This window comes from Vidua chalybeata, chromosome 8 (assembly GCF_026979565.1).
Source record: "Vidua chalybeata isolate OUT-0048 chromosome 8, bVidCha1 merged haplotype, whole genome shotgun sequence".
Taxonomy (NCBI): Eukaryota; Metazoa; Chordata; class Aves; order Passeriformes; family Viduidae; genus Vidua; species Vidua chalybeata.
The window spans coordinates 34,142,293-34,165,192 of NC_071537.1; the positions used below are offsets into that span (position 1 = coordinate 34,142,293).

General features: G+C 47.3%; 1 protein-coding gene across 1 annotated transcript in view; it reads right to left on the reverse strand.

The window, feature by feature from the left end:
* The window catches only part of LOC128791217 (hexokinase-1), a 36,657-nt gene that overhangs the window by 9,600 nt on the left and 4,157 nt on the right, over nucleotides 1-22,900 (reverse strand). Inside the window, exons 2-12 of the mRNA XM_053948620.1 lie at nucleotides 20,286-20,448; nucleotides 15,433-15,581; nucleotides 10,629-10,748; nucleotides 7,868-7,963; nucleotides 6,020-6,119; nucleotides 5,745-5,928; nucleotides 5,387-5,542; nucleotides 3,593-3,826; nucleotides 1,736-2,040; nucleotides 1,069-1,217; nucleotides 849-968 (exon numbers count right to left, since the gene is read on the reverse strand). Coding sequence (XP_053804595.1) covers nucleotides 849-968; nucleotides 1,069-1,217; nucleotides 1,736-2,040; nucleotides 3,593-3,826; nucleotides 5,387-5,542; nucleotides 5,745-5,928; nucleotides 6,020-6,119; nucleotides 7,868-7,963; nucleotides 10,629-10,748; nucleotides 15,433-15,581; nucleotides 20,286-20,448 — 1,776 coding nt within the window. The remainder of the gene's footprint in view (nucleotides 1-848; nucleotides 969-1,068; nucleotides 1,218-1,735; nucleotides 2,041-3,592; nucleotides 3,827-5,386; nucleotides 5,543-5,744; nucleotides 5,929-6,019; nucleotides 6,120-7,867; nucleotides 7,964-10,628; nucleotides 10,749-15,432; nucleotides 15,582-20,285; nucleotides 20,449-22,900) is intronic.

Here is a 22,900-nt window from a genome sequence, read left to right on the forward strand (position 1 = left end):
AAGAAAAGAGGTTATCAAGTTGCTGGGACTCGGATGTTGTTCTGTACACTTAACATCTCAAATACTTTAGTGTGATGTTTTACAGAAGAGTTCCCGTGAAAAGGAATATCTCCTCAGTATGTCGAATTTGCATCTAAAACAAGTAATTGTGATTGGGCTCTAAATTTCCAGAAAAATGCAACAAACTAAAAAAAAAAAAAAAAAAAAAAAAAAAAAAAAAAAAAAAGTGACAGGAACAACAAACTCAAAAACCCCAAAAAAAAGTGCTATAGAAAATAAGAAAATATGCCTTTTTTAAAATAAACCCCAGCTAAGTACACAGGAAACTATTAACAGCTGCAGAGGTTGGTGTAAGTATGTGGCAGTGAAGAAAGTAAACATATAAGTGCAAATAACACCAGTCCATTTGTCACGGATGTGCTGCAGGCCACACTGTCACCCTTAGGGTGACACAGCCCAGACTCTGGTGCAACCACTCCATCCAGTGAGACAAGATCATCTGGGAATAGGCACTGGCAGCAGGGATGGACTTTTACTCACTGCTTGCAAGACCAGGGAAGTGTCACAGACCAGCAGGTTTACACAGTTGGAAAAAACATAATGCCTTATTAAAGGGATATGACCACCATGGAAAATTTAAATGCTCTTATCTGTCACAGCCAAGGGCAGCATTTGCATTACTGCCCTTAAAGGAACTATTTATAGGAGCAGCTGTACTGGTCGGGGTCAGCACATGAACCTTCCCCTCGTGTGTCCTTCCTGTAAGTGTCATGTGGATGACATGAAGGCAGAGAAACCAGGTCTGGCATAAGCACAGAAGCAGATTCAAGAGATACTAAGGAACTTACAGCATCCAGACTGGTCTGCTTGCAAGGGAAGGAAAAGGTGAAGCCAAGAGGAAGACGTGCTCCTTTTATCCCCATATAATCCAGGAAGTCAGAAATGCAGGTAACGATGTGATCAAACAGCTTTGAAGAGAAAACTCGTAATATTAGAAATTGTACATGTTATGTGCTCTTAAGGAGTTGTTTAAAAAGCAGCAGTGCAGCCAAAGACAAACACAAATACCTCTTCTCCTGTTCCCTGCATCACCTCTATGGGAATGGCATAGATCTTGTTGTGCATCTCAACCGTTCTCCTTTTACCGCTGCGGATTTTCACCAGCAAAACTCTAAAGTTCGTCCCACCAAGGTCAAGTGCCAGAAAGTCTCCATTCTCTGTAAAAGAATATGTGTATATACTTGAAGAACCATAAGTAAAATCTGAAGAAATGCTTCTCTCAAATTATTTTGATAGAAAATCTCCTAAAAACTCAGTTGGGAAGATCTTCATCAAAGGAGGACTTCCAATGCTGCTCTGATTGTTTTGTTTTCCTTTAAATCAACAAAGGAAAAAGGACCCACACAACTGCTCCCTGAGAGAGAGCTGAAATTTGGCCACCCTGAAATGCAAAGTACTCAAGTAACGTGAGCAGGCTTCCTATGGGTTTGGGTTTATGATCCCAGCTGTGGTTTTCCCCCCTCAAGCCGTGACTTTGCTTGCACCCTGAGGCAAGGACACAGGATCAAGCTGCCAGCAACCAGCACGGGCCAGCGCTGACACCTCCTCTTTTGCACAGCTCAGGTTCCTCTTTGGTTGCACCAGATCTGCTCAGCCTCTAACCCCACACTGGGAGCCCATTTTGGGCACCCCGTAACCAAGCCAGCGTCCCCAGTGCAGCGAGGGCACGCTCTACCTGTCCCATCCGGCGTGCTGCGCACGAAGGTGGGCAGCATTTTCACTTTGGCGGTGTCGTGAGTCTTCTTCTTCAGCCCCGCTTCCATCTCCGCCCTCATCCTCTTCTTCACCTGCAGCAGCTGCTCGTGGGTGAGCTTGAACTCGGCCAGGGTCTCGTCGATGAGGCGGTGCTGCTCCGACAGCCGGTACGCCACGGCCGTCACCATGGCCGCTCCCTTCCCGCTGCCGCTCTCCGACAGCAGGAACCGCACCTCCGAGTCGGGCACCAGGCGCCGCGTGGTCTTGTGCAAGCGCCGGGCGTACCTGCGGGGAGGGGAGGCTGCAAGCCCGGCCTCTGCACTGCCCAGTCAGATCTGCGCTGCATCCCCCCCAAAAGCTGCGCTGCCCTTCTCCCCCAAAATCTGTATGGCATCCGCCTCAGAATCTGCACTACATCCCCCCAAAATCTGCACTGTCCACACCCCAAAATCTGCACTGCATCCCCCCCAAAATCTGCACTGCATCACCCCCCAGAATCTGCACTGCATCCCCCCCCAGAATCTGCACTGCCCTTCTCCCCCAAAATCTGCACTGCCCTTCTCCCCCAAAATCTGCACTGCCCTTCCCCGCCAAAATCTGCACTGCCCTTCCCCGCCAAAATCTGCACTGCCCTTCCTGCCAAAATCTGCACTGCATCCCCCACCAGAATCTGCACTGCTCACACCCCAAAATCTGAACTGCATCCCCCACCAGAATCTGCACTGCCCACGCCCCAAAAATCTGCACTGCCACTCCCCAAAATCTGCACTGCCAACACCAACCCAATGCAAGAGGAGTGGGCAAACTCACCATGCTCAAACTAACTACAGCTTGCCAAGTAGGAAAACTGCCAGGGAAGAGCAGTTCTTCCCCACTTCTCCTTCCTCCTGAATTTCTAACTTCTTCCTCCTTCCTTCCTCCATAATTTCTAAGCAAAGCCAGCAAAAAGCAGGGGAGAGCATGCCCTGAACCTGATTCTGGATGGGAGAAACTCCCTGGCTGCAATGCTGCTCCGGATCCCCTTTCCTGGGGTCCTCTCCTGAACTCGCTGGTTTAGATGGTGTGGGAAATAGTTAAGAAACCAAAATTGCCCACGTTCAGTGTCTTAACAATCCCCAGACCTTGCCCAATCTGGAAAACCTAGTCAGAACAGCATTCTTGGAAACTTTTTAGTTCTATGGTTTTCTTTAAGTGAGGAAAATATTTTTTTCAACAAATAATGGGAAACTGAAAATGAAACATTAAGCATACTTCTTTCAGAAGTTCCCCCATAGACATAATTTTCTGATTTCTACATAAATCTATACAGCTGTTCCACTAAAAACATAACTTTCAAGATGGGGAAAACAAGACAAAGCCAGTCTTTTAAAGGCCACAGAAATTTAAGCACTATTTTTTTTGTCCCCCCTGGTTTCCAAGTGTATCTTCAGAAAAGACTGGCAAAAATAGGGTTAGGAATGGGCACTGAACTGGAAGTGGAGGTGAAGGTGAATTAATGCAGGTCTCCTCACAGCCCAATCAATGGGCACAAGTAGTATTTTGTACAAAGAAAGTCTCCTCCCAAAAGGTCTCTTGGCGATATCTTAAGGTATCTGCTCAGACTACCACAGCTTTCCCTGATACTGCAGTATCCAGTTACTCAGGGTTTTGGTTCTTTTCTTCCCTTAAAAGACATCTCTCCTTCCCCCCAAGCTCCCCAGCTCAGACCTAAACCCCCGTGCCCACGGCTCCTCATCTCACAGCCTGCCCGGGCGGTGTCCTGGATGACACGCTCAGCCCTTTGCAAACCAGAGCCCGCGGCAGGTGAAGCGCTAGTGGCAGGAGCAGAGGCACTCACTGTGGGTGCATCTTGTAGAGGGAGCCATCCACGCCCACGGTGGTGCGGAGGCGGCCCACGCCCTTGTTGTCGCGCAGCTGGTTGAGGATGGCGCCCAGCGTGGAGGCCACCAGGTTGGCCGAGCGGAAGGACACGATGGTGCAGACGTGCTGGACAGCGATGCAGTCCTCGTGGGACGGCTCCACCCCCAGCCGGGTCAGGATTTCTTTGGCTTTGTTCAAACCTTCTTTGCTCCTGCAAAGCAAAGGGGACTCCTCAGTGGGCATGTACTGGACTGCAGGACTGAGGCACATGAAAGCGTGGGTGTCCCACCCTGCCTGAGGTTGGAGAAAGTTAGAAAGAACATTTCTTAGAGATCTGGACGTGCATTCATTCCTTCACAGATGGAAAAGCTTTCCATTAAAGCCTGGTGCAAACACGCCACCTACAAACAATGCCATTCCAGGTACTACAGCAGCCGCACTGTGGGGAGGACCTGGAGGAACTAAAATGATTTTTTCATTACAATGATGCTTTAAACTGCAAATGGCTTCTCTTGAGCATGAAGCACCAGCCCCGCAATTCAGCACAGGCCTGAGCACACACCTAATCCCACACTCATTCCCTCGCATGGCTTGAAAAATTAAGCGCAGTCCGAAAAACAAAACCCTGAGCAAAGGTTGCCTAAGCAATTTCATCCTAACGGGTCTCTTTTCAGGCTTTTACAACCCCACTGAATCTCTGCCTTTTGCATTGTTTTTTTCCTCATTAGCATCCAGCCTGAGAGTAAATCTTCTGGCAAAACCTCTCCTTTTCCAGCTCAGTCATTTCCCAGACAAAAATACAGCAGGTATATATCATGTCATCCCTAACTGCCCTCCATACATCTTTTTAAGGACTCTTGCATCTTGCCAGCACCAGCCAGAAATTTGAAGCTGCACAGGCATGTGTCCCTTACTTATAACCAGTGTCTCTTCAGGAAGTAAGGTGGGATTTCAGGGCAAATTTTTCCTCTTAATAACTGAACTTCTCAATAATTGCATTTTTCTCACTGCTGTTCAACACTACTTTGGTCCACAACACAGACCTCTATGGTTAAGACAAACGAACACACACATTTAATGAAAAGCTGTTCAGATAACATGGTCTGCAGGGACAGGAGTAAACTGTGGCAGGAGGAACAGGCATTATAGAAGTTACTGGCTGTTCCCTTGGCGTCATACTCACCATTTCAAAAAGAAAATCCAGCCCAATGACTATGGTACAAACTATGCCAGTGATGTGAATTTTAAAAACACAGGGGGGAAGAGCCTGTGAGTACTGACCAAAGGGGTGATGACACTCTAAGAAACCAACTGGCACATAGCTCAGAGGTCACTGTGCAGCACCCGGCACTGCCTACGAGACTGAATGCTCTGCCTTGTCACACTTGTTTTCCTTCTGCCCAGCAATCCCAGGGATACAGCAAGGAGCAACACAAGCATTTGCTAGGAGGCACTAAGCCAACTCACTCCCATGTTTAGCTGCAGGGTAGCAACTCTTGTGAGCAGGGAGAGAGGTACTACAGCTCATACCCTGAAAGCTGCATGGACTGGCAGACTTTACAGTTCCTCCCAACACAGAAGAAGGGAGAGATCTTGGGGAGGAGGGCACAGACTGTCTGCTGGGGGTCCCCACATGCCAGCTCTGCACAGGCAGTCGAGAATGGCAGACACCCCCAGTGCAGCACGCTTGCCCACAAAGCAAAAAGAGCAGGAAAATTAACATTCAGAGTCATTGTGAAGCCCAAGGAGTGAAAAGGGATAGATTACTCACTTTTCAATGGCAGAAACATGCTTTGTCTCAAACTTCCCTTTGGTGAGAAGCTCAGGGGTGATTCTCCCCTCAAAGAGCAGCCCCTCCTTGGCCATCTTCACCAGGATGAGCCTTACCAGCTCCCCCATGTACAGCCCACTGACCATCTTCTCAAACCTGCAGGAGAGGACAGCAGTCACCCACGAATCCATGGGCAACACTGGGAAGCAGAGCCCAGCTGTGCCACCGTAAGGCCTGGCCCAGCCAGAGGTTTGCCTCACCACAGGCAAAGCTTTACTGAACTGCAGAATTCCTAATGCAATTGGGAAATGGGGCACAGAACAGAAAACAACAGAACAAATGTCCACAAGTCGCTCACAGCTGCTTCCCAGGATTAAGGGATCCGCGGTCAATCTCTCGATCGAACTCCGTCCTGATGTCTTCCAGCGAGCCGTCGTCTCCGAAGGCCCCCCACTCCGTGTTAATGCACATCCTGCCCTCGTCCCCCTCCACCAGGTCGATGTGCCTCATCTCCTCCATGTAGCAGGCGTTGGTGCCCGTGCCTGGGGGGAAGGGAGAGCAGGAGGTGCTGACCGGGCCGGGCAGGCAGAGGCAGAGCAGCCCCGTGCCCGCCGCAGCCGCAGGGAGCGTTACCGATGATCAAGCCGACTTCGCAGCGCTGGTCGTCGAAGCCACAGGTCATCATGGTCCCCACAGTGTCGTTCACCACAGCCATGATATCTGCATCGTAGTCCTGGGGAGCAACAGGTCATTACTTGGTAGGGGGATTTTGGAAGGGGTTTTGTATGAGTTAGAGACGGGACCTCTGAGTTGGCTTTGATGATGAGGTTTATTTTTTTTATCTTCTACACAGGCAGGAAGGGTGAGTTCAGCTCACATCTTTGCTGCATGGCTCAGAAGGTCACAAGACCTCTAGTTACAAGACCTTTTAAGGATTTATTGACTAACAAAACACTGCTAACAAGGATATTTATGTTTCTGACCCAATCCTTAAATATTTCGTCTTATGGACTCATGCTACAGTGTAGGCTTTCTCAGTCAGTCACATTATGACACACAAAACTACAGTACTGCATTCTAAACTTCTTGTTTACCCGTGTAAACTACTTTTATATCTTAAACTCTAAAACTCTAAACTTTCCTCCACTTATGTTGTTTCTGCTTCAAACTATAAATCCACATTCTCACTTCTAGCACTTTAGTTTGGAAGCCTTTTCCAAGGTCTCAGATCAAATCCTGTGTTTAATTCTAAACTTTGGCCAACAGGCTCAAAGTTCTGAGAATTCCCTACATTTTGAATTCCAACAGCTTGGGCCACAGGGTTCCTCTGGAAAACACTGCTCCTGTTCCTCACCAGTTTGCTTTCAGCAAAGAGTTTCACAGGGAACAGGAGACAAATAATCTGTCTGAATACCACAGCTCATCTTTTAAAATATTCCCTGTTCTGTCTGCCAGTTCCCCATCCCACGTACCCAAGAAGGCAGTGAGAGCAGACTAATGCAAGCAATAAAACAGCACTAGGATCACTCTAGAGAGCACAGGCTTGCTCTCACATAAGCACACAGGCAGGAAAGAAAAGGTCCACACACGAGGGAGAAGGAACTTTGCACTGAAACCTCATGGAATTATTTGAAGCAGCTGCTTGAGGCATCAATGTAGAAAATATTTCTTATAGGTTTACTTAAACCATCAATGTGTTTTATTTCAAGTGAAGATTTTAATACAAAAATAATGTAATTAAATTACATGCAGCCGTTCCTTTCCAAGTTCTTCAGTGTGTGATTCTGCCAAGTCTAATGATAGTAACTGACTACAGTAATGTTGTTTGGTGAGGGCAAAATTCAGATTTGCTTGAGTCCACAACTGCCCAAAGAAAGCAAATACTTCACAGTTTCCAATGAATTTTTGGATGCTGAGTAATCAACACATGACCTGGCTGCAAGCATTATGCAAACCCAAATTCATTCCCTCTCATGCTCAGTGCCTTTTTATTTGTTTAAATCAGCAACCTGGTCACCTTCACTCTCTATAAAGTCAACACTGAGAAACTGCAGGGAGCAACAGCTCGCTGAGCCTGAAATCCCCTTCTCTTCTGCTCAGCTCCTCTCCTGCTCCCACGCACAGCAGGTGCACAACTGAGCTGAGTCCAGCCCACGAGAAACAAGTTTCTCAGGAATGGGACGGGTTGGTATCACTGAAAAGCCACAGCACTGCCACACAGCACTTCTCCAGTTTTTGAAGAGTGATAAAATCACTGAAGGTTGCCAGCGAAAAGCCACGACACAGCAACTCAGCTCTGTGCTGTGAGCTAAACAACAGCTTCCACACAGCAGCTCTCATTATTCCAGCAAACCCACGCATTTTCATGCAAGGAAGCAGAGCTCCATCACCACTCAGACCACCTGCTCAAATGAGTGACATGAAGAGTGGTCCCTGACAAAGCTGAGATACAGCTAAAAGAGAAAAAGAAGTGCAATTTACCCCACGTTTCTTGATGGCCTTGTTAAGCAGCCTCACAACGTCTGCTCCCTCCACTCCGCTCGCTTTGAAGCGCTTCGTCCAGGTTATCAGAAAACCCTGATAAAACAAGACAGCAACATTCAACAGGATGAAACCATAAGACACACATTGATTTTTTCTTCTTCCTTAAAAGCAAGATTTTATACCTCAAATGAATCTTCAGGTCTCTTTTCTCACATGACCTCTAACAACCCAACCTGAGGCAACTGGTGGTCTTAGAGCCTAATTACAGTGAGAATAAAGATGGAAAATTCTTTTCCCCTCCCTTGCTAGAAAATGGTGTGTTTGCATTTTGTATTTCCATTTGTATTTCCAGCCTACTCTTCTCCCTGCTACTCCTCGACAGTTTTTCTTGGAAAACCATTTAATCCTTTTGGGCCATGGAAATAGACTGCTTTCAGAAAAAGCTGACTGTACAGGACTGACTACAGAGCAGGGATATGATGTTGGCATGTCCAGGATTCAGCTGCAGTGGAGCTCAGGCTGCTGCACATTTACTGCCTGGAGTCCCATCTGTCTGGGCTTGTTGAACTGTGGGATCGTGTTTATGGGTTGAGGCAAATGAAAACACTGGAGATGTAGCAATGCATGTCCCTACTTTACAGCACAGATCAAAAAGGAAATCCTGGTATTGAATTCCTTGTCTGCAAACCATCATGAAGAGCCTGCAAATCCCCCAAAGCAATGACTACACTGATTTTTTGCTATTTACATAATGCCTGGCTGAATCAGAGCATTCAGTGTACAGGTAAATAATAATAAAAGAAAGAAGAGAATATTGACAGCAATCAACTGACAGAAAGACAACTCAAACCAGCTCAGCTTTCCATACCCACCACAATGTTCAAATCTGTCACAACAGGAGTCCAAGAAGCTAAAAACCAGAAAAGCTGAAGCCTGTAGGCACAAGCAGCCATTGCCCAGGTGTATGTTTGCCCATATCTCAGCTTAAAAATCAAATTTTCCCTCCAAACTGAGACAGCTACAGGGAACAGAGGGTCAGGGCAGCTCTTTCCAGACCAGGAGATACACAAACTGAGTTTGTAGTTGAGGGGTAGGAGAGTAAGTTTTGCCAATGTGCTGCCCTCGTGGGCACCATTTAGAAACCCAGAAAAGCCCCATGCTGCTGTGCAGGGAAACTGTGGGCAAAGCCCACTCTGCTGGCACAGCTTTCATGGGCAAAAAGGGCACCTTTTTTCACAAAACTTTTATAAGAAACTGGTCAAACCACACTGGCAAAGAGCAGCTCCTCTCAGCGTGACTGGCCACTGCGCTGGAAGGAATTTTTCCTTCACCAGCAAAGCCTTGGCAGCACAAAGGACCCCTTGGAATGCAGCAGGGTTGAGTGGGGTCCAACCATGTGGTGCCCATCTTATCACCCTTGGAGCAAACAGGGACCACCTAGCCTCCTTCTGCTCACCAAGCACAAGAAAACAGCACCCAGGCAAGCACAGCCTCACAGAAGCAGCAACCCAAGAACAAACCTGGCCCACAGAATCCAGAAAAACCATACTTTTCAGACACTCAAAACACATCAGCAAAACTGTCAATAATTCTTTTTATTGTTGGCTTTGCTCTTCAAGAGACACCCTCCCTTGTCTCGTTACTATCCCACTCCACTCTGCCACTGCTCGGGTGTCCCCATGGCACCCCACGTGCTGCCTGCCCCTGCCCCACAGGCATGACTCCATCCCAGCTGGTTGGAGCAAACCAGCCCACAAACAAGCACCTTCCATCATGCAGCTAAGCAAACCTTCCCAAGGGCACCTCAACTTCACAACCACATCCCCAGCACGGCTCTGCTGTGGTCAGGAGCCTGAGCCTCACCCTGCACCACAGCCAGATGGGAGAGCTGCCCCAAGATCAACTCATCTCTTCTGATCTGATGCAGGTAAAGGCAGCTCTCTGCTCTGAACTGCTTTCAGACCCTGAGTTAGTCAGCACCCTTGGGTTCAGCTCTCAGCACTGCCCAAGAAGTATGAAATGCAATGAAAATCATGCCTCACCTGGCCCTCCTCAGCACCAGCATCTGAGGGGCTGTTGCACCAGGCTAACCTAGAGGCCTGCAAGCTGGACAAGCAGGTCATGCTTTAACAGGGCGACCTCTGTGTGTTTTGTGGAGATTTAACTTTCCTGCATTCGTTTGCCACACCGTTGCCATGGCAATGCTGTACCGCCAAGCTGCTGAGTCACTCGTGGTACAAGGGGCAAGAGCAGGAAAACACCACAGCATCCTTGCCATGGGAATCTCAGGAGCCACTGCACAGGGCTGCCTATCCCCAGCCCTTTGCACAGCAGGCTGGCTCCAGGCGAGCTGTCCGGTGCCGGGATCAGGATCGCTGCTAGGCACGGACACCCGCACCCGGATCCGTGTGCACTTGTGAGGGGCAGCAAAACCCAGCAAACCCTGCTGGGCCAACCACACCAACCACACCCCGGGGAGAGGGGGAAAAAGGCTGCACAGGAGGCAGGGAAAACCACTGCCACGTTTAGAGGGTAAGCCATAACACTGAGGAGCTCAGCACAAAACATCAGCTGCCTCCTCCTCTTTTGTTACCCAGCTCTTTCAGGCAGAAACATAAACACAAACACGGTGTGACAAGTGAAATATAATACTCATTTATGCCCAAAATGAGACCTGTCTGGGACACTGCTTTCATGGCAGTGTTTCAATAACATGGCAGCTCTTCTGTGTACTAAGAAAATTGTGAAATCTTCTTACCTCATCTAGCTTGGATTGTCGGCAGGGGAAGGAAAATGTAAACCCGACTGGTAGTTTCTTGTCTTTGATTTGCTGTTTCTCCATGAAGTCTCCCAGGCATTCAGCAACATGATCAAAAAGCTGTAAGAAAAATATAAAACAACCATGATTAGATACAGCTTCAGGGAGAAAATGTTTCAAACTCCAAATGAAAACTGCTCTGAGTGAGGGGAAAGGGGAAAATAGCTCTCCAGATTTTAAAAGATGTATAAATGGCATAGCTATGAAAATACTCTCAAGCAGGATATATTAACACCTTAATAACTAACACATTATGAAATGCACTGTCATTTTACACACCTAATTCTGCAGGCATCTTTTACAACCATATAAAAACACTTCCTGAAACAAGAGGCTCGTGGCTCTCAAGCCTGCTGTAACCCTTCCACTTAACATTTGATGAGAACAAAAATGCTCTTTTAACCTTTCTATAACAGGAAAGAGCCAGTGAAAAGAACATTTGGGATCCAGTCCCACAGGAGGCTGAGCACTTTTAGAGTGATATAGAGAAGACAACTTCTGCTTCGCTCAAGCGTTGCTGAGACCAGAGAACCCAGCACTTTGCAGGAGCCACCCAAAAGAACAACATCTCAAATCTCTTCCTAAAGCACACAACAAACAAGCAAAAAGGAAACCCAAGGGATCCATCTAAGTATTTTCCATGCTCGCTGAAACAACCCAAAATGGGGATATTTTCTGCATTTTTTAAAGGTTGAGCTAGGCAGGCAGCCTGCACCAGGCTTGTGGGTACCAACTCCCACCCAGATGCCTCGATGGCACCTGGGACCATGGCACTACGTGTCCCTGTCAGCCAGGCCAGGAACCAGGGAGGCACAAAGGCCTCTCACACTGAGCCACTTGAAAAGCCCCTCAGGTAGACTGCAACACTCAAAGCTGAAATCAAGCCTGAGCAATTGAAGCAACAAAAACACAGGTTTGTATTTACCAGGACTAGAAAGCCAGACATGCCTTCAACTGACCCATACCACAGATGGATGGCAAGCTATTAACAAGTCCCTGCCTGCCCCAGGATGTAATTGTGCCTCACATTTTAACTCCCTGGAAAAAAAAAAACCCAAAGAAAATAAAACAAATCCTATCTACAGCACTGGTGGGATGAGAGGAGGTAATCTGCCTAGAAGACTGGGGATAACTGGGAGGGAGTGCACAAAGACATCTGTTGGTTCCAATTAGCCAACACAGCTTTATTAAGAACAATTGAGAGTCTTGGAGAGACAGGAATGTACTACAGACAGACTGCAGCAATTACAAAGGATGAATAGGAATATTTTGTCCTTCAAAGCAGGTCAAGAAGCAGTGTGAGTAATGTTACAATTAAACTGAACACCTTAAACTCATGCCTTAAATGAGGTCAGATTTGATTAAGTACAGTGGTTTCCCAGGGAGAATGTTGCCATTCATTGCCCTGGGCAAATCAAAGACATTTTTTTGAGCCCACACACAGAAACAACATGGGAATGCAATGCACACTGCTGTGCTTCTGGAAGACAATTTTCAGCTGTCCAGATGAGGGACAGAGGAATTATGAAAATAACTACAGTTATGTAATAAAATATGGCAACTTCTCCAGGAAGAACACAGAAACAGCAGGAGTGGGTGTTTTGACTATGCTTTCCATCTGAAAGTATCTTGCTGAATACTCAATCCTACTAAACTTTCAGCTGCTTCCAGGATTACAAACAAAAACCAGGGGCCAACCTCAAACCCCTCGGGAGTTCAGAGAGCAGGAAGCAGAAATGTTGACTGTGTATGTTGTTACAAAAATCCCTCTCATGCAACAAACTACGAATGCACAGAGAAAAGACGGGATCTGCTTTGTAAGTCTAAATGCAAAAAATTCCTGGGCATTCCCAATAGACTCCAAAAGGTCCGTGCACCAGCTGTGTTTGCCCATGCAGGCCTGGCAGGACCTGCTGAAGCCCACCTATGTGAGTTAGCAGTACACTGGGAGGGCAGGCAAATGCAGTGAGCTCTCAGCCATAATGGGGACACTACAGGAGCTGTGTCTAGTCGGTAATGCACACTCTGGCTGTGCTACTGTTGTTCATAAACCACAGAGGGACAGCCTGGCTCACAAGCAGAAAAAAGACAGGCATTTATTAGTTTTGCTGCCACTGATGCTCGTAAATTTTTCCTAAGGAGACTCAAGGCAGCGTCTGTGTGTGCCTGTGCCCATATTAACATCCAAACCTTACCAGTGCCAGATGACTCTGACTGGACAGTAGAGGCAACACTACAAAGATCCAGTAAAATTTCATTAAAGTAGTGAAGGTGCACTGAGGAAAAATCAAAATCTTCTTTTACTCACAGATTTGCAGTAGGGAACAGTGTGAGCCAAATATTTTATCGTATGTCAAAAAGATGGACAGAGAGAACGCCACAGCCAAGAGGAAAGGACCAGTCTGAGGCAATACAGCCTGAGACCCTGAGCAACGGATCAGGCTTAATTCCCCTGACCAAGAAGTTGCCTGCTCAAGCTGGGCTCCAAGAGGTCTCCACAATGATGCACTTGGCTGGCAGACAGGAGACTTGGACAAGCAACTGGAGATCCAAGCTCAGGCCCAAGCCCCTCATTGGGGTTGATTTAAGGAGCAAGGAAACCACAGTTTCAGATCCAGAGAACAGCCACAAATCCCTAAGTTACCTCCAGTGGTGGCAGAACACAAAAAGCAACACCAAAATCAAGTCTCAGGCACATTGCCATTCACTGAGCTGACACAGGAGACAGGATTCTTACAAATTTTAGACCTGCTATTGACTGCTGAAGTCAATCAGAGTTTTGCCCTTGACTTCGATAGGGAACTGTCTCTGACTGGTAAAAGTGTGAGCCCATGCCTGACAGATGGACAAAAATGGAAGTTTGAATGCCATGAAGTAGAAAATATCAAAACCAACCATGTTAGTGAGATGTGAAGCCATAAATCACAATCTTTCAATAAGCTGATTATGCACTAAGCTTTAGGAGTGTAACTCAGCAAAGTTAATGACACAGCTTGCTGGAAATCATTAGGAGCCTACCCAACACAGGCACTTCGGTCCCAGTATTCCACAAATCTGGCTCGGACATTTCAGAAAACCTCAAGTGTAGACATCAGTCATAAGCACCAAATCATCAGCTGCTTGTCTGCCTCCTGGGCCTCCCCCATGCTTCCCTCTGAGGGCACACAGCAAGCACTGGATAATGTCATGGAACAACTTCAAATCCAAGTGCTATTCTGATAATGCTTCCAAGTTCTGCTCTCATTTTCCTGGTACTTCAATACTGTGCCCATGGGGTCAGTGGAAGCCTTGCTCGCCTTTCTTTCAGCTTAAAAGCCATGACAAAGCCTATCAGCCTGAGCTCCACACTGCTGCTTCCCAATAGCCAAATGGCCCTGGATACTGAAAAATTAAAACACAGATATGACAAAGACATGGAAAGAAAGTAGATGTCTCCCTTCCCAGCTTCCCCTTACCACCCTTATCATGTCTCCATCTAGAATCCCCTAAAGCCAGCCTGCCTTGCCTCCCCAGGACAGACACTGAGGTGTGCAGACCGCCCTGCTGCCTGTCAGCCTCCAGCTCCTGACACCCATCCATGGACAAGCAACCCCTGCTGCCACCCTGCCCCCGAGCAGCCCACCCAACTTCCCTGCCTGCGCCAGCCACAGGCAGCTCAGCTCAGCTCCCCTCCAAAACCATTCTGTGGGAAAGCCACTGCATGACCTTTTGGCCCAAAAACAAAGCAATAAGGCTAGGAAAAGTCCTTCCAAGAAGGTTATTTTACTGCTGTGGTTCAGATATCACAGCAGCGCTTTTATCAGTTCTACTGACAAGCCATGACTGCCATCTTACACTCACTGCTGCATGAGAACAAAAAGCACTTATTACATACAGACAATAAAGGTATTAAGGTGACTACAGAAAATATACGAAAGGTAGAAATGCTGTTCCCACAATTTTTCTTTTTCTCCTCTTTTGCTTATTCTTCTGAAACAAACTTTAAGTTTCCTGCAGGTCTCACACTCCTGAACAGCACCTCATTCTAACAAAAAGTGCAAAAATCTTGCTGTTTCCAACAATGAAAATTACTTGTTTTGCCTTATGCTGACATGGAGACAAATATGCCAGTGTAATCCACTTCCTGATCAAAAAAAAAAAAAAAAAAACTTTCAAAGAACTCAATTTGAAATCCAAGGGAATGGATACAAATATTTTCTCCTCTTGGAACAGAGAAGACTAAAAGAAAAAAAAAAAAAACCTTTCAATTACTCAACAAAACTTAAGTGAAGCTGTGCCAAAACATTCTTCAGCTTCCCATATTTTTTTCAATGTACTTGCACTTTTCATGAATGCTGAGTTGCTCAGACTGCCAGCACAGAGATGTGGCTGTCATGGGGATTTCTACCCCTCATCTAACACTACAATTGCAGGGCTGGTCGTATTCGTTGCTTACAAAGACTACGTTGTTTTCCCGCTCTCCATTTGTACTAACGGAAAGTAAGTTCACTATAAAAGCCAGGATTTTTATTTCTAAGCCATTTTTTCCCCTATCTTATCCAGAAGTCTCCCACATGATGACAGCAGGTTTGCAGCACCCATGCATGCTCTGTTACACTGCTTATTCATTTTCAGTATGGACACTGAGGCGCAGTCTGCATGCCCTAGGTACAACTGTTACAATGCTAAGCTCATTCTCGTGGGGGTTTTCTAAAAATCTAAGCAGCTAATCTTCAGAGAGATGTGCCAAGGAAGAGGTGCTTACCCGTGTTCCACTCCCATGCATGATGTCCTCTGGGGTATTGTAAATTTCACTTTCCATCTGCACCGTCTGCTTTTTTTCATGCGATACCTTTACCCGAAGAATTCGGAAGTAAGAACCACCAAGATCCAGTGCAATGAAATCTCCTTTCTCTATGTGGAAAACAAGACACAAGTGATTAAAAATCCATATACAATGATGGGAAACATCAAGCTTGGTCAAGTGCAGCACTGAAGCAAATGTCCAGTCCCTACAGCAAGAAAGTGCCAGCTGCAGGGCGTCCACGTGAACCTGGTTCCATCGATCTGATTCCCTACAGTTTAACAGCAAGTTGGTGCAATGGCCATGCCAACCACCACTGATACACAGGCAACTGCAATGAAGGTTTACCCAAAAAGAATTCAAAACAGTGGGCAGTCTGTATTCAGATCTCACGATGAAGCTGGAAGAGCAAAGATCTCAGGAGAAAGCCAAAAGAGATGTTGAACACAGAGACAGTAAAATGAAGGGATGCCACTGACAGGCAGCCTTTTGCTGTAAATAAACCTGTGTCATTTTAGCAAATAACAGTGGATGGTGGCTGCTCAAAAATCAAGAAATTACACACAGATGTAATGAAAGGAGGAACCACCCCCCATCTCGTGTCCAGAAAGGCTGAGATTCACTGCAAACTGCAGACGGATAAGAGAAGTCAGAGAAAGGACAGCTTAAAAAACCAGCCCTGTACTGCTGCAGGAGTTGTGATGTCTTGCACAGAGCTCTTAATATCTGCCCAGGAGGAAAGAGTTGGGGTACCTCCATCTCCCTCTGTGCTGGACAGAGCACAGAGCCAATCCAGTACCCTCCAATCTGCAGAGACTCCAGGCACATGGCCTGCCTATCTGAGGAAGGACACCTTTGGCACCCCTGGAGAGCAAGGTAAACATATTTACCTGACCTGCTCCTGCTATCTCATGCCCTACCAAAGAGGGAGCAAAGACAGCAATTGCCAAAGTCTGCCAAAAGAGAACATTTAGGGAAGCAGCGTGCACAACTTTCTCACACAGGAGTGTGTGCCCAGGCTGCAGATAATCACCAGGGCTCTTTGCAAGGATTTGTGTCTGTGCACAGCATCCCGGGCTCACCGAGGCTGCTCAGAGGGCAGCAGAGCAAAGGCACCCAGTGTTCTCTCATCCTGCTTCCTCATCAGCTGTGACTTTCAGAAGGCTGTTCCTAACAACACCATTTTTCCACTTCTGCCTAAATTCAAAGTGGAAAAACCTCTAGCAGCTGGGAAGATTGTTGTGACATGTTACCTCACACACACTCAGCTCCAGAGTCTACTGACCCCAGACTGTCACAAAAATTCCAGGTATGCAATTTATCCATGAGGATTTCCAGAGCCATACTTGCCTCTGAGATTACTCTGTCCAATCTCATATCAAAACTACTAAAATCTGACCTAGTGAGCTGTTCCTCCTCATCACCCCATGCACCTCTGGGAGCCTCATCCCAGTCAGCAAAGCTGATGAACTGCACAAGGTGTCCCTCAGGACAGGATCTTTATCATAAACAGACCAAGAGGGGCAAAAACACACTGCAAATGTCCCTTTGGTTTTCCAAGGTTGCAGTGTAATAGAGAAACAAAACACTGTCATGTGAGAAACCACAAAGAACAATAAACTCCATACAGAAAAACATAGCAAAATTACAGTGGGAGCCCACAGCTTCTAATACACCTCCTAATTTTACTGCACTGCGATGCAACTTGTCCTCCTTGCTGCTCAAGACATGGGCAAACTGAGTTTGCCAAAAGACAGATCTTGCAGTGCTTCCCTACCTGTTTCTGAGCAGTGTGGCTTTTAAACCCTGCTTTGCACCAGTACAAATGTCATTTAAAACATGAGCATACTCAAACTGGAGATGCAGTTCCCTTTATTTGGCTCAGCATAAAAAATTCATAACCCACTTCACCGCAGCAAGTCTGGAAGTCAAACACTGACCACAAGTTTCTCATTAAGCCAAATACCCAAATAAGCTTTATCTTGTGGCTATCATCTGCTGAGTGCAAGCCATTACCTCCAAGAACTAATGGGAAAATCAACACTGGACCAGATGGCCCTTTTTCAAGCCTAAGTGCATACCTCAAACAAACACTACACTTCTGAAATACCTTCCTTGTAAATAAATTAACAGGTATGGGTGTTTGATTTCCAGCACCATCAAGCTCATTGCAAGGTAAAAAATTATTAAGAATCATCCTTCACCCTTTAAAAGATCTCTGAACTAGAGTGTAAAGCTTTCTGCATGCAACTAGAGTTTTCTTTTAGTGTACTTGAGGAACTAAACCCAAATAGCAGCATTTAATCTGTGCTTTGTAACACCAAGGCGCAATCAAACCTGCTGTGAATTTATTTGGACTTTGAAAGCATTTTGAATTAGCTTGAGGTACCGTTCTGGGCACTAGGGACAGAAAAACCTCATGGCTTTTGCAAATTAAACAACTCTGAATGAAGGGGGGGAAAAAACTTGCTAACATCAACACCTCCAGAATCTCTAGAATTATTGCTCACAAACTCCTTGTTGAAAAAGAACACAAGCACAGATCAGAAACTAAACAACAGTATTTTTCTGAATAGTCAGCTCCCATAATAATAATTGGACTCAGAGGAAAGAGCTTACAAGGCAGTAATTAGAGACAGACCAGAGAAAAGGGCAGGCTTTCAGCCTCTGGCTTTTACAGAGGGACAGCTGAAGGCAGAATTTGCCATCTTTGGGCACATCAACACAGCCACATCTGTGAGGGCCCCCCAGAACCTTTTGGAGGAAGAGGGAAGGGGGCTCTGCACCTGTCCTGGCTGCACCCGTGCCATGGCTGCGCCAGACGTGACAGGCACACACGGTGAGTCAGGGAAAGAAATGCCACAACACCCCCTCACAGCAAACATTGCTCATACCTGGGCTCAGAACATGCCCTTCCAGGGAGAGAATGGCATGGCTCTGCCTGCTTTTCTGACACCTATCCAAAGGGGCTCCAGCCACCTGCACACGCAGATCACCACTGAGTTCTACAGAACTTGTTGGGGGCGAAGTACTGCCTTGCTCTAATCCGTGCTGCAAAGCACTGCCAGCGCTGTGGCCAGCCTGGAGAGGCTGGCAGGAGCCAGGCGGGCACAGGAGCAGGAACTGAGCACCCTGTACACAATACACCAGGTTCTTTTTTAGGCAGGTGTGTAATCTGAAATTAATGCCTTGACACACAGACACGCCTACGCACAACCAGGGCTGCTCACTGCTCTGGCTCCTCCTCGGTCCCAGCAGTGCTCAGCAACCTCTCACACCTCTCCTGGCCATGTGCAGATCCCCTTTTTCCTGGGCCATCTCTAAGCCTTCCCAGATTGTACGATGGAATAATTTTCAAAATTATTTGACTCGCTGCAAGCAGCTCAGATTTGACACCGTGCCGTGCCTGACGAAGCAGGGAACTGGGGACAAGTCACTACTCTAATGAACTCAAAACAAACATCAATGAAAAAAACAGGGGGTTTGGAGCCAGTAAAAATGCTGGGATTCCACACAAAAGCCCTCAAGTCACCTCACGTGCAAACCCTTAGTGCAACCTCTGCCTGTGACCCAGCCGTGTGTGGCAGCTTCTGCCTTTCTCAATAGGCTGCAAATTTCAACACAACAATTCAACGTAACAGCCAGCAACAATAAATTAAGGGAAACACAGGATTCAAATACATTCTCCCTTTGGTTTTCTTCAGACAGCAAATCACATCTCAACTAAAAGCTTGAGATGGCAGAAAGCAACAGCAAAGCAAAGCTACCAAAGAATTCCACCTGCCAGACAGCAACACCAATGTACACAAAGCACCTGGCCTCATGTTCTTTCACCAATAAATTCTCGATTTTAACTCAAAACCAAAAAAAAAAAAAAAAAATCCTCAAAATAGGTAATAACTCTGTTATGCAGTCCGTGCAATTTCTGCACACAGGTAGGCACCAAACTAGTTAATTTGTGGTAGGCACCACACTAGTTAAACAGCTCATGATGCATGAGAGGGAAACCCAGTGTTACTACTAAATAATAAACACTATTATATACTGTTTATAAATACATTTAGATACTCTATATTTGGTATTTTTTTTACAAGCACATAGTAATTTTTAAGTAACAAGTAACAGAGGCAATCTTGGTCTCAATTACCAACAAAACACCTTTTTGGTGTCTGATAGCAGTTTGTGCCACTTTTATCTGGTACAGTAGGCATGGGAAAAACGAGTCCTGCATCTAGATGGAAAAAGCTTAGCACACCAGAGCAGCAGCTTTGGAGCCACGTGCTACATCCTCCTCGAGTTCTGTGAGTTTTCCACCAAGACAGTCTGGAAGAGGAAGCTACAAAATGCACAATGAATGCCAGGAAACTCAAATTCAGCCTGTAATGGTTCACACTTCCACTGGGGAAAACGTAAGGAGAAGAGATGCTAAAGGAAACAGTACGTTACTAAAAGCCACTGTATTTAGGACTCCACGTCATGCGAGTGTGAACTGCATGAATCAAAAATCATTCTATGTGAAGTACTGATTGTTGGCAGACCTCTGAAACAGGTCTCAGAGTAAATGTACTGAGTGATAGTGAACTGACTGCTAGGAAGGGCCCTTCCACTGGCATCAAAATGGCTTTGACAAAGGAATCACAAAATCTTCCAGCATCTGCGGGAACAGACCTGCACACAGAGGGGAGGCTGTCTTTGAAATGTTGTCTGGGCTTGCCAGGAAGTAAATCCCTCTTGTTCTTGGTAGGACATTGTGCATTTCCAACAGGCTTCCACCAAGCACACCATCCTTACTGTGGAAAACAAGCCCTGCTTACCTGAACCGTCAGGAATGGACCTGACAAAGGTGGGAAGCATCTTCACTGCGGCCGTTGGGTTGAAATCCCTGGAGAGGCCGTTCTTCATCTCCCTCCTGAAGCGAGCCATGACGTCCAGCAGCGTTTCGTCGGAGAGCCGCATGGCGTAGAGGTACTTGTCAATCTGGGGGAGACACAGAGCACCCCAGCGTGAAGGGCTGCCCTCGCTTTCGCTGCAAGGAGAAGTGTGCAGCCCCAGCATGGCCCCTGGGCTCTGGCCAAGCTGACGACACAGCCACACGCCCCATGCCTCATCTTCTGTCTCAAAATCATGGAGAGCGCACAAGTCTAAGGCCTCCGGAGGTGAGCTCCATGCTACTGTCTTCCCACAGCACAATGCAGTCCCACATCACTTCACCTCCTCACTTCCACACAAAACCATCTGCCCACAGCCTCAGACCACCACCTCCAGCCCTTACCCCACTTCTCAGCTCTCCCGACTGTCCATGAGCTAAACAGTTGGAGCTAAAAATCCCTCTTTGGCACCTTGTCCCAGCAGGGGAGATGTGGGTGTCAGGAGTGCTTTGTGTTTAAAGCCTTACATTGGGAAGGACTTGCCACAGTAGTTTTGGGGCTACATCACAGGCTGAAAAATTATTTTTGTGTAGCAGACCACTCTCCCGATCCCACTCCAAAGCTATAACAACCAGAGGGTCTGGAAAGACAGAACTTAACTGTGAGCAGATGGCACCTTCCTTCTCAAGACAAAACATCAAATTAAAAGTTCTTGATTTCTCCCTTGAGCTTGCTTTACCTCCTTGGAAAAAGGAGGCAGTTCTAGTTTTCCAACAAAATTGCTTTCCATAATATTACAACCACCTTCACTGTCAGGAAGACTGAGAGATGCTTTGATGCCTGAAAAACACAACATGGCCTTGAGGGGTTCTTGCCAGACACACCTCCCACCCCTTTTACCTCAGCTGCCAGTCTATTCTTGCCTTGTTTCTTTACCTGCCTTGGAAGTTTGGTTCTCCAAAAGGGTGATCGAAGCCACACCTTTGGGATCACTTTTGCTTGCAGCTTAGCAAGACAAAAAATAAAGCCCTGCCCATGTTTTCTGTCCTCAGCAAAACTGGAAAAGCCACCTCATTTTAAACCCCAGGCCAGCTCTGTGCCAAGGCTCCCTGTGTCTCCTTGGCTGCTCTGGAAGCCTTGAGAGCAGCTCATCTCCAAGCTGGCATTTATGTCTTACAAGACCAAGGCCACAAAAAACCACTTTGTGTGGAACCTATGCACACAAGTGCTCCATATAACCGGTGACTTTGAGACAGGAAGCGATGAATAATGACCTTCACAAAGGAAATGCAATCAAAATCTCATTAAACCCTAAACTGACCATAAAACCAGTACCAATCTAATTGCTCATACAGAAAGTACTCCTGCCCACCCTACTCGAGGTCTCCTCAAAGACAATATCTCCTTGAGCCAGACACCCTCCTGCCATGACCCAGCACTTATTTACACAGACAGGCAGAAGGCGTGGAGAGTGCTGCCGGGCACAGTATCCAGCCTGATCCCCAGCCACAGGGCTGGGGGCCAGGCAAGCCTGGACCACAGGGGACACAGCCAGAGGCTGCACAAGCTGTGAACTTTTCAATGTCGTTGCTTGCAGAGGAACAATGCCATGATTGATAACACCACGATGAAATGAGACCGTGCATTTTCCCCGCGAACCGGTGACGTGACGGTGCAGGCGTACAGCTGAAGGGTAGAAGAGCTGAGCTCAGGTTCTCTGCAACACAGGCCAAATGCAAGACCCCAGGGCAGCGTCCCCACATCCCTGCTGTGTCCTGTGCCGCCCCCACGGGCCGACAGTCCCTTCACAGCAACGACCACAGCCAGTCACTGGCATCATTTCACTCCAAGAATAAAATCCTGGATGGGATGTGCCCTCTCTGCAGCCCCATACGCCGTCGGGATGGATGCAGAGGCTGGAGCCTGGCTAAGCAAGAAGGTCTTTCCTTCACGGCAAACCCTGCCGTGTTTTTTTTTTTTTTAGCAGAGTGTGTAAAGCCATGATGTCAGAGCATGAGGATACTCCCTCTAAAAGGAGGGGGGGAACCAACCTCTTTTTCAGGCTGAGCTTTCAGCAGCCCACGCTGCCGCCCAGAGGGACGATTCCCCAGATCTCCCAGTGAAAGCTACAGTAAACACCACTCACAGTCAGACCTCACCGTGCAGTTCATACACCCCTCTACAAAGCCCCACTGCTGCATCCTCCTCCCAAAAGCAGGGCAGAAGGATTCCCGCTCACCGAAAGCCCTGTTGTGAGCGCAGGTTGTGGCGTTTGCACAGTCAGGACTGACGAGCCCATTCTCCCCACCTCTGCCCCTGTGCTGCCCTCAGCAGCGAGGGAAAACGGGAGGGAGGGCTCTTTCTGCTGCCCTGAAAGGCCAATGAGCGCTGCCAGCGCCCTTACATAATTGGGCTGGACGCTCCTGCACGCAGGGAGCACCGCTTTTCATGGCACCCAGGCCATCCATCGCCACCGCCGAGATACCCGGGGCGGGGACACTGAGCCTCTGCTTGAAAAAAGTCACTCCTACGTGTTACAGCTTCCAAAACCACGAAAAAAA